General features: G+C 49.5%; 1 protein-coding gene across 2 annotated transcripts in view; it reads right to left on the reverse strand.

Annotated features, from left to right (window-relative positions):
• LOC142943638 (piezo-type mechanosensitive ion channel component 2-like) overlaps positions 1 to 12776 on the reverse strand; it is a 36453-nt gene that overhangs the window by 19504 nt on the left and 4173 nt on the right. Inside the window, exons 3-20 of one of the 2 annotated variants that reach the window (XM_076085271.1) lie at positions 11598 to 11708; positions 11420 to 11462; positions 9646 to 9766; positions 8904 to 9114; positions 7745 to 7958; positions 7047 to 7194; positions 6549 to 6728; positions 6355 to 6463; positions 5728 to 6152; positions 5518 to 5635; positions 5215 to 5438; positions 4649 to 4797; positions 4347 to 4425; positions 4177 to 4271; positions 3201 to 3352; positions 2961 to 3118; positions 567 to 743; positions 258 to 371 (exon numbers count right to left, since the gene is read on the reverse strand). In XM_076085271.1, the coding sequence (XP_075941386.1) occupies positions 258 to 371; positions 567 to 743; positions 2961 to 3118; positions 3201 to 3352; positions 4177 to 4271; positions 4347 to 4425; positions 4649 to 4797; positions 5215 to 5438; positions 5518 to 5635; positions 5728 to 6152; positions 6355 to 6463; positions 6549 to 6728; positions 7047 to 7194; positions 7745 to 7958; positions 8904 to 9114; positions 9646 to 9766; positions 11420 to 11462; positions 11598 to 11708 (2828 nt within the window). The remainder of the gene's footprint in view (positions 1 to 257; positions 372 to 566; positions 744 to 2960; positions 3119 to 3200; positions 3353 to 4176; positions 4272 to 4346; positions 4426 to 4648; positions 4798 to 5214; positions 5439 to 5517; positions 5636 to 5727; positions 6153 to 6354; positions 6464 to 6548; positions 6729 to 7046; positions 7195 to 7744; positions 7959 to 8903; positions 9115 to 9645; positions 9767 to 11419; positions 11463 to 11597; positions 11709 to 12776) is intronic. The other variant, XM_076085272.1, reaches the window with a different exon arrangement.

Here is a 12776-nt window from a genome sequence, read left to right on the forward strand (position 1 = left end):
TATACTGTAGAGACAGGTTAGCATGATGCTATGTCATCAGACCCAACATCATCAGGTTATACTGTAGAGACAGGTTAGCATGATGCTATGTTATCAGAGCTAACATCATAAGGTTATACTGAAGAGACAGGTTAGCATGATGCTATGTTATCAGTGCTAACATCATCAGGTTATACTGTAGAGACAGGTTAGCATGATGCTAACATCCTCAGCTTAGCATGATGCTAAGCTATCAGAGTTGTGTTGTCACTGCTCACCCTGAGGTAGTCAAGCAGTTTTCCGTCCGTCTTTCGAAGCCCCACCCACTGGGCGGGGTCAACTGGACCAGAGTACAAAACAGAGCGAGACAGGTCGGTGCTGGAGTTACCTGGCTACAGAGAGACAGACAGGTATGATACCATTACTGGAGGTTTTTAAACTGTGAGGCACCTCATATGGAGGAGGTTAGACAAAGATACTGGTGGTGGGGGGGCATGAGACTGACAGACAGACAGACAGACAGACAGATATACAGGTGTTTGACTTGTTTAGATAGACGGATATAGAGATATCGTTGCCGTTGTTACCACGGTGCAGTTGGAGGAGTATCTGATGGGCTGGACGATGTTGAGTTGGTACAACATCTTACAGACGGTCACCACACAGGTCCAAACTGTACAGACTCCTGACAGCAGGGGGCGCCACGCCCTGCAGGGCAGAGCCCCGCCAACACACAGCACGAATAGCAGGTTAAACACGCACACCTGTAGAGGGACAGACAGGTTCATCAGACACACCAACAGAGAGACAGACAGGCTCCACACGCACCTGTAGAGAGACAGACAGGTTCAACACACACCGGCAGAAAAACAGACAGGTTCAACACACACACCTGCAAAGAGACGAACAGGTTCAAAACACACACCTGCAGAGAGACAGACAGGTTTAACAAACACACTTGCAGATACCGGAGGTGAGGGAAGCTGTCAAGCTGAAGAAGGAGACCTTCAAGGCCTGGTTGGCCCAGGGGTCTCCCGAAGCAGCTGACAGGTACCGGCAGGCCAGAAGGGCTGCAGCTGCGGTAGTCGCGAATGCTAAAACTCGGGCATGGGAGGAGTTCGGGGAGGCCATGGAGAAGGACTTTCGGTTGGCCTCAAGGAGGTTCTGGCAAACCATCCGACGACTCAGGAAGGGAAAGCAGGGCTTACCCCAGGCTGTTCTCAGCAGGGGGGGGGAACTGCTGACCCGGACAGGGGACATCGTCGGGCGGTGGAAAGAGCGCTTTGAGGAACTCCTAAACCCGACCAACATGTCCTCTGCAGAGGAGGCAGCGCCTGAAGATCTAGGGGGAGGCTCACCCATATCCCTGGCAGAGGCCACTGAGGTAGTCAAAAAGCTCCTCGGTGGCAAGGCGCCGGGGGTGGATGAGATCCGCCCTGAGATGCTGAAAGCGCTGGACATAGTTGGGCTGTCCTGGCTGACACGCCTCTTCAATGTCGCATGGGGGTCGGGATCAGTGCCCATGGACTGGCAGACCAGGGTGGTGGTTCCCATTTTCAAAAAGGGGGACCGGAGAGTGTGCTCGAATTACCGGGGTATCACACTACTCAACCTCCCGGGGAAGGCTTATGCCAGGGTGCTGGAAAGGAGGCTCCGACCGTTTGTCGAACCTCAGATTCAAGAGGAGCAATGCGGATTCTGTCCCAGCCGTGGAACAGTGGACCAGCTCTTTACCCTCGCAAGACTACTGGAGGGGTTCTGGGAGTTTGCCCAACCAGTCTACATGTGCTTTGTGGACTTGGAGAAGGCTTTCGACCGGGTCCCTCGGGGGTTCTTGTGGGGGGTGCTGCGGGAGTATGGGGTGCCGGACCCATTACAACGGGCGATCCGGTCTCTGTACGACTGAAGTAGGAGCTGTGTCCGCATTCTCGGCAATAAGTCAGACACGTTCCCGGTGGGTGTTGGCCTCCGCCAGGGCTGCCCTTTGTCTCCGGTCCTGTTCGTGACTTTCATGGACAGGATATCTAGGCGCAGCCGGGGGGTGGAGAACGTCAGGTTCGGGGGTCTCGGGATCGCCTCTCTGCTGTTTGCAGATGATGTGGTCCTGTTAGCCTCCTCGGATCGTGACCTCCAGCATTCACTGGGGCGGTTTGCAGCCGAGTGTGAAGCGGCGGGGATGAGAGTTAGCACCTCCAAATCTGAGGCCATGGTGCTCTGCCGGAAACCGGTGGATTGCTCCCTCCAGGTGGGGACGGAGTGCCTACCTCAAGCGAAGGAGTTCAAGTATCTCGGGGTCTTGTTCACGAGTGAGGGTAAGATGGAGCGGGAGATCGACAGACGGATCGGTGCGGCTGCAGCAGTAAAGCAGGCGCTGCACCGGACCGTCTTGGTGAAGAGGGAGCTGAGCCGGAAGGCAAAGCTCTCAATTTACCACTCGGTCTACGTTCCTACCCTCACCTATGGTCACGAACTCTGGGTCGTGACCGAAAGGACAAGGTCGCGGCTACAAGCGGCCGAAATGAGCTTCCTCCGTAGGGTGGCCGGGCTCAGCCTTAGAGATAGGGTAAGGAGCTCGGTCATCAGGAGGGAGCTTGGAGTCGAGCCGCTACTCCTTCGCGTCGAAAGGAGTCAGCTGAGGTGGTTCGGGCATCTAATTAGGATGCCTCCTGGATGCCTCCCACTGGAGGTTTTCCAGGCACGTCCAACTGGGAAGAGACCCCGGGGAAGACCCAGAACACGCTGGAGGGATTACATCTCCCAGCTGGCCTGGGAATGCCTCGGGATCCCCCAGAATGAGCTGGAACATGTTACCGGTGAGAGGGAAGTCTGGGTCAGCCTGCTTGGCCTGTTGCCACCGCGACCCGACCCCGGATAAGCGGAGGAAAATGGATGGATGGACTTGCAGATAGACAAACAGGTTCAACATACACACACCTGCAGAGAGACAGGTCAAACTGACAGATAGACAGATAGACGCTGACCTCCTTCACAGAGACCCAGATGATGTAGGAGGAGACGATCTTGACTATGTGGAGTTCCAGGAGCCACCAGAGGAGGTGCTGCAGGCGCTGCAAGGAGAGGAGGAGGCGCAGGAACAAAACAGAGAGACGATCCACCACCAGCCTCCAGGAGACCAGCACTGAGGAGGAGAGACCAGGAGTCAACTTTCTGTATGGAACTCAACTATTCTGATACAGGTGTGACGATGAAGATTCAGTTACCTTTAATATGGTCGGACAGGGTTTCCCTCTCAAACACACAGGTGTACTCCTCCTCTCTCTCCCTTTGTCCTCCGCTCTTCTCTGCCTCCAGGAGGAGCTGAGGAGCTCCACACACCGACAGGTCGAACAGGCTACCCTCAGAGTGGACCAACCTGCAGAGAGAGAGACACTAGAGGTATGGGAACTATCTACAGAAGTATGGGAACTATCTACAGAGGTATGGGAACTATCTGCAGAGGTATGGGAACTATCTACAGAGGTATGGGAACTATCTGCAGAGGTATGGGAACTATCTACAGAGGTATGGGAACTATCTGCAGAGGTATGGGAACTATCTACAGAGGTATGGGAACTGTCTGCAGAGGTATGGGAGCTATCTATAGAGGTACGGGAACTATCTACAGAGGTATGGGAACTGTCTGCAGAGGTATGGGAACTGTCTACAGAGGTACGGGGACTATGCAGAGGTATGGGAACTATCTATGGAGGTATGGGAACTATCTATGGAGGTATGGGAACTATCTGCAGAGGTACGGGAACTATCTGCAGAGGTGCGAGAACTATCTGCAGAGGTACGGGAACTATCTGCAGAGGTACGGGAACTATCTGCAGAGGTGCGAGAACTATCTGCAGAGGTACGGGAACTATCTGCAGAGGAGCGAGAACTATCTGCAGAGGTACGGGAACTATCTGCAGAGGTGCAAGAACTATCTGCAGAGGTACGGGAACTATCTGCAGAGGTACGGGAACTATCTGCAGAGGTGCGAGAACTATCTGCAGAGGTCTGAGGACCAGCTGCAGAGGTATGGGAACTATCAGGGGACTAGTTGTAGAGGTCTGAGTACTTAGTAGTTGTCAGAGATTTCTGATTGGTCAGCAGATATAGGATATCTGGACAATGATTGGATAGAATAGGCCAAATGTTGTTAAGGTGCTGATCTGTGACCTCTGACTGGCAGGTAGAGTTGTGTGTTACCTGGTGATGGTGCTGTTGTGTGTGTCCACCACAGTCTTCAGGTCGGTCAGCTGCAGGAATGGTTTGTGGAAGTAATGCAGGTGTACAATGCACACCTGCAGAACAAGGTTAAGAGTCAACTTTCACATCACATTTAACAGGACGTTTCTGTAGAAACATGTAAAAAGTACCAAAAGGAACGCAGCAGGGATGAAGATCCTGGTGAAGAGAACAGGAACTGAGAACTTCTCCAACCCAACATCCTCCAACCTGGACAGATAATAACAACATTAGAGACAGTGGAGACAGCAGAGATATTAATCACAGTAGAGACAGTGAGTACCCATGTGTCTCATTGTGTATCTTTGTGTACCTAAGTGCATTCATGTGTATCTTTGCTTACCTATGTGTACTAGTTTGTATCTTTGAGTACCTGTTTGTACTCGTTTGTATCTTTGCTTATCTGTGTGTACTCGCTTGTATCTTTGAGTACCTGTGTGTACTTAATCCAGTGTAGTAGCTCCAAGTGTGGAGGGACGAGGGGAACTGGAAGGTGTAGACCAGGATGAGGACCAACATGGAGTAAACCACCACGGCTACCCAGAAACCCCTGAGCATGGCACGCCAACGCTCATAGTTCAACTACAGAGAGGTACAGGTAGAGAGACAGTGAGACAGGTAGGTAGATGCTGTAAGACATCAGCTTTCTTTCCTCTACTTTCAAGAAGAATCTGATGTGTCACCTTCCAAAGATCCAATCAGTGATGCAAACCAAACTGTAGCCCCGCCCACCACCATGATTCAGGACCCAGGATTGGATGATTCAAAGTAGTACAGTGGTATTTAAGATTCAACGTAGTACAGTAGTGCTATAAGATTCAAAGTATTACATTAGTAGTATAACTACATAAGTACATTAAGTCACAGCTTGACAGAGTCCTGAGTTTCAAAACTCGTGTGACTTGAGACCAGGTTTTAAGTGTATTCAGTAGTAGTACCATATATAATATATAAGTACAGTGATAGTACTTGTAGTACTTACAGTACTTGCAGTATTACCTGGTACAGGGCGACGCAGCAGAGGAACATGACCATGTAGATGACTTTGTAGAGGACGATTTTTCCTTCAAAACTAACGAAGAAGAACATCGTTCCACAGACGTAGATCCAGTATTTAACAAACATCCTGGTAACCACAGCAACCAGAGCCTCCAACTTGACTCCTCCTCCTCCTGTGTGCAGGAGCAGCACCTCCTCATAGGACATCTCCTTCTTCTCCTCCTCTAACGGACGTAAAACAACAAGAGTCACACCGACAGGTGAGCAGTGAGACAGGCTGGTCAGTGAGATGGTTTGTCTTACCCTCCATGTGGACGGTGATGTTAGACAGCTGTGTGTCTGCCTGTCTGTCTTTCTGTCTGTCTCTCTTCTCAGTTAGCGCCTGACGCAGCAGCAGCCAGAAGGTCAACAGACACAACAACTGTAACAACAACAACAACTGTAACAACAACAATAACTGTAACAACAACACGTCAGATTTAACATTAGCAGTAGTAGTAGCAGTAGTAGTACCTTGGAGGCCAGCTCCCTACAGGGATCCTCTTTCCTAGGGAACAGTCCCGGTACTTCCTGGATTGAGGGGAAGCTGTAGACATACTGCATGATGACCAGCAGGTTGCCGTAGGCAACCAGCCAGGGCGATGACATCAGTGTGTAGCGGCGACGCTCTCGCATCATCCAGAGGACACACGACCACAGCAGCAGGACACACGTCAGCCAGGACACGTAGGTGATGGGCCACGCCATCATGGAGATCAGAGCACAGATGTAGCTCTGTTTGAGGAGGAAGCTGAACGCCATGGACGCAGCACTGATTCCCTCCTCATCCTCCCTCCTCCTCCTCTCCTCCTCCTCTTCCTCCTCATCTCTCCTCCTCCTCTCCTCCTCCTCCTCCTCCTCCCATCCGTGTCCTTCAAACACACACGTCTCCAACGTGTCTACAGCATCAAACACACAGAACAGAACCAGCGTCATGGCATGATCATCACACCTGTACTTGTCTGTCCTGTGACATCATCATCACACCTGTCTGTCCTACAGGACACCTGTCTACAGTCAGCGCTTAAGTATCCTGATAAAACAGGTGGAGTGAGGACTCTTCAGATCGTTCAGTGACTCTGAACAGCTAAACAAACTGACCTGATTGGCTCAGAGAGTAGTGAGGCGTGGAGTAAACATCCAATCCAAGGGCTGTGCTCTGGGTGGGCAGGGCAAAGGAGTCAGAGGGACTGTCATTGGTGGATGACACCTTGAGACGGACCCAGAGAGAGTATTCATGAACCAATTAAAATAATAAATAAATTAAAACAAAATAATATTTGGTGTTTCCGTACGTCTCTGCACTCGGGACGGTCATGAGCTCTCCTCCACAGCTCCCTCCGTCTCTCCGCTGTGATGTCACCGCTGACCTCATCGCTCAGGTTGCTGGTGGCGGTGATGACGTCACAGCTCACGCTGATCGCCGACTCCGCCCTCTCTACGCCCCCCCACCACCACCCAACGCCGTCGATCAGCTGCAGAAACATGTGACACCCGTCAGCCAATCAGAGCGGAGGAGCGTTTGTTTGTGAAGTTATTCAAGTTTTAAGACCTTATAGGAGTTCACCTCTGCCTACATATGTTTGGAACATATCATACTTATTTAGTTTTAAACTTTGCTGTTCATGTTTACTATTTATTTTATTGGTTCTTCTTTTTTTCTTATTATTTGTAACATGTTTGAAATAAATGCAGTGACATAAAGTGACGTCATACTGCAACATCATGACTAGATGACATCATACACAGACATTACAACATGCCGTGTGACGTCATCGCTGTTGAGTGATCACCTGGTTCCTCCACAGAGTAGCCACAGTGTTGTAGAGCAGCAGCAGCATCAGAGGACTGGTGACGTGGAACCAGCTGAGCTCAGAGTTCACCTGCATCCTCCAGGGGGCGGAGCAGTCCACGGAGACCACCGGCAGCAGGCCAAACACACTGCACGGGACACAATCAATAGAACAATCAATCAATAGAACAATCAATCCATCAAACTATTGATAACTGACTCCAGACCTGTTGTTAGTTTACAGCAACATGTTGTTATGAAGAGAGTCTGTGTTTAACTCAACCTGTAATTACATTACATTACAGTCATTTAGCCATTTAGGAGGTGTGTTACCTGGTGGTGTGTTACATGGTGGTGTGTTACATGGAGGTGTGTTACATGGTGGTGTGTTACCTGGTGGTGTGTTACATGGTGGTGTGTTACCTGGCGGTGTGTTACATGGTGGTGTGTTACCTGGAGGTGTGTTACATGGTGGTGTGTTACCTGGTGGTGTGTTACATGGTGGTTGTTACCTGGTGGTGTGTTACATGGTGGTGTGTTACCTGGCGGTGTGTTACATGGCGGTGTGTTACATGGTGGTGTGTTACATGGTGGTGTGTTACCTGGTGGTGTGTTACATGGTGGTGTGTTACCTGGTGGATGTGTTACCTGGTGGATGTGTGTTTCATGGAGGTGTGTAATATGGTGGAAGTGTGTTACCTGGCGGAGGTGCGGTTCGGGGGCCACACCTCCTGCAGGGAGGGCAGCTGGTAACAGTAGAGGAGCAGGAAATGGGATGAGGAGTAGAGCAGTGACATCACAGACACAGACCTGAAGAGGAGGGGCGGGACCTGACCTGACCACGCCCACCAGGTGCACAACACCTGGAAACAGAAGAGGTAGGGGAGGGAGGAGAGAGAGGGGAACACGATACCTGGAGAGGAAGAGGAAGAAGAGAGGAAGAAGAGAGGAAGAGGAGAGATGACTTCTCTTCACAAAGAAGAACCTCCTCATTCTGGTCCAGAAATAGCAAAGTGGTTCACAGTCTTCACTGATGGAAGTCTGACCATCAAGACTAGTTTGAGATTCAAAACCAAGTTTCTGATGGGTTCTACTGGTTACCTTCAAATATCTACTGGGTTCTACTGGTTACCTTCAAATATCATGGGTTCTACTGGTTACCATAAAGTACTCTACTGGGTTCTACTTGTTACCTTCAAATATCTACTGGGTTCTACTGGTTACCTTCAAATATATACTGGGTTCTACTGGTTACCTTAAAGTACTCTACTGGGTTCTACTGGTTACCTTAAAGTACTCTACTGGGTTCTACTGGTTACCTTCAAATATCTACTGGGTTCTACTGGTTACCTTCAAATACTCTACTGGGTTCTACTGGTTACCTTCAAATATATACTGGGTTCTACTGGTTACCTTAAAGTACTCTACTGGGTTCTACTGGTTACCTTCAAATATATACTGGGTTCTACTGGTTACCGTAAAGTACTCTACTGGGTTCTACTGATTACCTTAAAGTACTCTACTGGGTTCTGCTTGTTACCGTAAAGTACTCTACTGGGTTCTACTGGTTACCTTAAAGTACTCTACTGGGTTCTACTGGTTACCTTAAAGTACTCTACTGGGTTCTACTGGTTACCTTCAAATATATACTGGGTTCTACTGGTTACCTTAAAGTACTCTACTGGGTTCTACTGGTTACCTTCAAATATCTACTGGGTTCTACTGGTTACCTTAAAGTACTCTACTGGGTTCTACTGGTTACCGTAAAGTACTCTACTGGGTTCTACTGATTACCTTAAAGTACTCTACTGGGTTCTACTGGTTACCGTAAAGTACTCTACTGGGTTCTACTGGTTACCTGTGAGTCCCAGTAGGACCGTCACCAGGACTTTTCCTCCAGTCGTTGTCATGTTTCCCATCATCCTCCTGGTCTTACACATCAGTAACTCCAGTTCAACCAGAACCCTGTTTCTGCTGCTCTCCTCCTCCTCCTCCTCCTCCTCCTCCTGTCCGAGCACAGAGTCCTCCTCAAACATCAGCTCCTCCTGCGTCTCCTCCTCCTGCTGAGGCTGAAACACACACAGAGACATTTAGTTCTTCTTCTACTTCTATACAAACATCTAAACTCATCACATATCACCTGAACATTCACATATAATGTAAAACAATAGAATCAATATCTGTTTGTCCACCTGTGGACATCTTCGTCCTCCGGCTGGCCGAGGAGGAAGAGCAGGAAGAGGAGGAGGAGGAGGAAGAGGAGGAGGAGGACTTCATGGTCTGGTTTCATGTTAACAAACAGACTCCGACAGTTCAGCTAATAAACTGATTGAACCTGAAACCTAATCATTATATGTTTGTGTGTGTGTGTATGTGTGTGTGTGTGTGTGTGTGTGTGTGTGTGTGTGTGTGCCCTGATGTAGTCACATAATGAGGTTACATTTAATAAATAGCTTACTGAGTTACACACTAATAGACAGGAAACCTCGTTAAGAAACAAGAGGAGACGACTTAACCCGCTTACACCTGCTTCATTAGTGTGTGTGTGTGTGTGTGTGTGTGTGTGTGTGTGTGTGTGAGTGTGAGTGTGTGTGTGTTACCTGTGTGTGTGTGTCTGCATTCAGTCTTCCGATCAACCTCCAGGTCAGCAGACCAACAACCAGTACACCAACATCTGGAAACACCTGTCTCACTGCCGAGCCTGCATCGCTTCCTGTCAGACTGATGCAGACAGACAGACACACAGTGAGAGACAGACAGTGAGAGACACACAGACACACTGTGAGAGACACACAGACACACAGTGAGATACACACTGTGAGAGACACACAGACACACAGTGAGAGACAGACAGTGAGAGACACACAGACACACTGTGAGAGACACACTGTGAGAGACAGACAGTGAGAGACACACAGACACACTGTGAGAGACACACAGACACACAGTGAGAGACACACTGTGAGAGACACACAGACATACAGTGACAGACACACAGACACACTGTGAGAGACACACAGACACACAGTGAGAGACACACTGTGAGAGACACACAGACATACAGTGACAGACACACAGACACACTGTGAGAGACACACAGACACACAGTGAGAGACACACAGACAGACAGTGAGAGACACACAGACACACTGTGAGAGACACACAGACACACAGTGAGAGACACACTGTGAGAGACACACAGACAGACAGTGAGAGACACACAGACACACTGTGAGAGACACACAGACACACAGTGAGAGACACACTGTGAGAGACACACAGACAGACAGTGAGAGACACACAGACAGACAGTGAGAGACACACAGACACACTGTGAGAGACACACAGACACACAGTGAGAGACACACTGTGAGAGACACACAGACATACAGTGACAGACACAGACACAAAGTTTTGTTTCAGATATTCAACCTCAGATTAAAGTGTGTGTGTTCATGGACCCGGTCCTCACTTCTTCAGAAACCTGTTTGAGGGTTCAGGGTTCAGACCTGGTTCAGGGTCCAGACCTGGTTCAGGGTCCAGCTTAGAGTCAGGTTTAGGTTTAGATCAGGGAATGTAATACGTCAATGAGGGTCCCCACAGAGATAGAAGTACAGGGATGTGTGTGTGTGTGTGAGTGGGTGTTTGCAGAGCCATGAAGTCCAGACAGAGAGACGACTGTCTGACTGCATCACTGCTCCCAATAGACCCCACGTACCATTCATCTATGTGCAGTATCAATATCCATGTGTGAGCAGTACATACATATCACCAAGTTTATATGTCATATGAACACTTTACCTCATACGTGCAATAATGTGTATCCAACAACTCGATCGGATTTATTGTATTTTTAGCTTTCATCGTTTTTTTTGCGGTGTACTTATTCATTTATTATTTATTATTTATTATTTATTCTACCTTTACTGTTGTTTTGTCCACTTCGCTGCTGTGATCCTGCTGTGTGACTAATAAAGGATTATCTTATTTTATATTATCTTAAAAGATGAAATATTATTGTTGAACTATGACAATTTAATATCACGATGATTAGAATGATATAAATTATAAAATTATATTAAAGTCTCACTTATTAACACATTTCTTCTTCCTGTTTCTCTTTTGTGACGCCGCCACTCCTTCCTCCAAAAGGGGGCGTGGCCTCTCTGGTCTAATGGAACTACAGTCCAGATGTTTGGCTCATTTTAAAGTGTCTGGACACCATCTTTGAGTCTTTTATCCAATTTAATACGATACATACATCGTTATTGATACAAAGTCCTGCCTGTCTATCTGCTTGTCTGTCTTCTTGTATGTCTGTCTGTCTGTCTGTCTGTCTGTCTCACACAGATGGACACGTAACGTCTTTCTTACCTCACCAGGCCGAGCTGAGCCAGAGTTTTCTGCCACGATGTACCTGCAGACAGACAGGTCATCGTTACACAGAGACACAGATGGGTCATCGTTACACAGAGACACAGACGGGTCATCGTTACACAGAGAGGTTTAGGTACAGACAGACGGGTGAATAGACAGACAGACGGTGTCTCACAGTTGGCCTCTGGCTGCAGGGTGATGGTGGTGAACTGGAAGAAGGACTGAAGCAACAGGAAGAGGAAGCTGGAGACGACGACGACAGAGAGACAGGATCGAACCATGTTACCTAGGAGACAGACAGACAGACAGGATCGAACCGCGTTACCGAGGAGACAAACACGTTACTGAGGGATTGAACCGCCGGCATCAACCACATTAAGAGAAGGACAGGTCCTCCAGGACAGGGGGGATAACCCAGGACCGGATCTGGGAGCCTCAGAGACCTTGAAGACAGTCCAGAGTCAGGACGTCCTGACGGGGGACACCACTAATGGGGGACACCACTAACGGGGGACACCACTAACAGGTGACCCCACTAACAGGTGACCCCACTAACGGGGGACACCACTAATAGCGGACACCACTGATGGGGGACACCACTAACGGAGGACACCACTAACAGGTGACCCCACTAACAGGTGACCCCACTAATGGGGGACACCACTAATAGGGGACACCACTGATGGGGGACACCACTAACGGAGGACACCACTAACGGGGGACACCACTGACGGGGGACACCACTAACAGGGGACACCACTAACGGGGGACACCACTAACGGAGGACACCACTAACGGGGGACATTACTAACGGGGGACACCACTGATGGGGGACACCACTAACGGGGATACTACTAACGGGGACTCCACTGACGGGGGATACCACTGACGAGGGACACCACTAACAAGGGACACCACTAACAGGGGTACACCACTGACGAGGGACACCTCTGACAGGGGACACCACTAACAAAGGACACCACTAACAGGGGTACACCACTGACAGGGGACACCACTAACAAGGGACACCACTAACACCACTGACAGGGGTACACCACTAACAGGGGTACACCACTGACGGGGGACACCACTAACAGGGGTACACCACTGACAGGGGGACACCACTAACAGGGGTACACCACTGACAGGGGGACACCACTGACGGGGGACACCACTAACAGGGGTACACCACTGACGGGGGACACCACTAACAGGGGTACACCACTGACGGGGGACACCACTAACAGGGGTACACCACTGACGGGGGACACCACTGACAGGGGGACACCACTGTCAGGGGTACACCACTGACGGGGTACACCACTAACAGGGGTACACCACTGACGGGGGACAC

The sequence above is a fragment of the Anarhichas minor genome, unplaced genomic scaffold (assembly GCF_050575085.1).
Source record: "Anarhichas minor isolate MPS153535 unplaced genomic scaffold, ASM5057508v1 ptg000148l, whole genome shotgun sequence".
Taxonomy (NCBI): domain Eukaryota; kingdom Metazoa; phylum Chordata; class Actinopteri; order Perciformes; family Anarhichadidae; genus Anarhichas; species Anarhichas minor.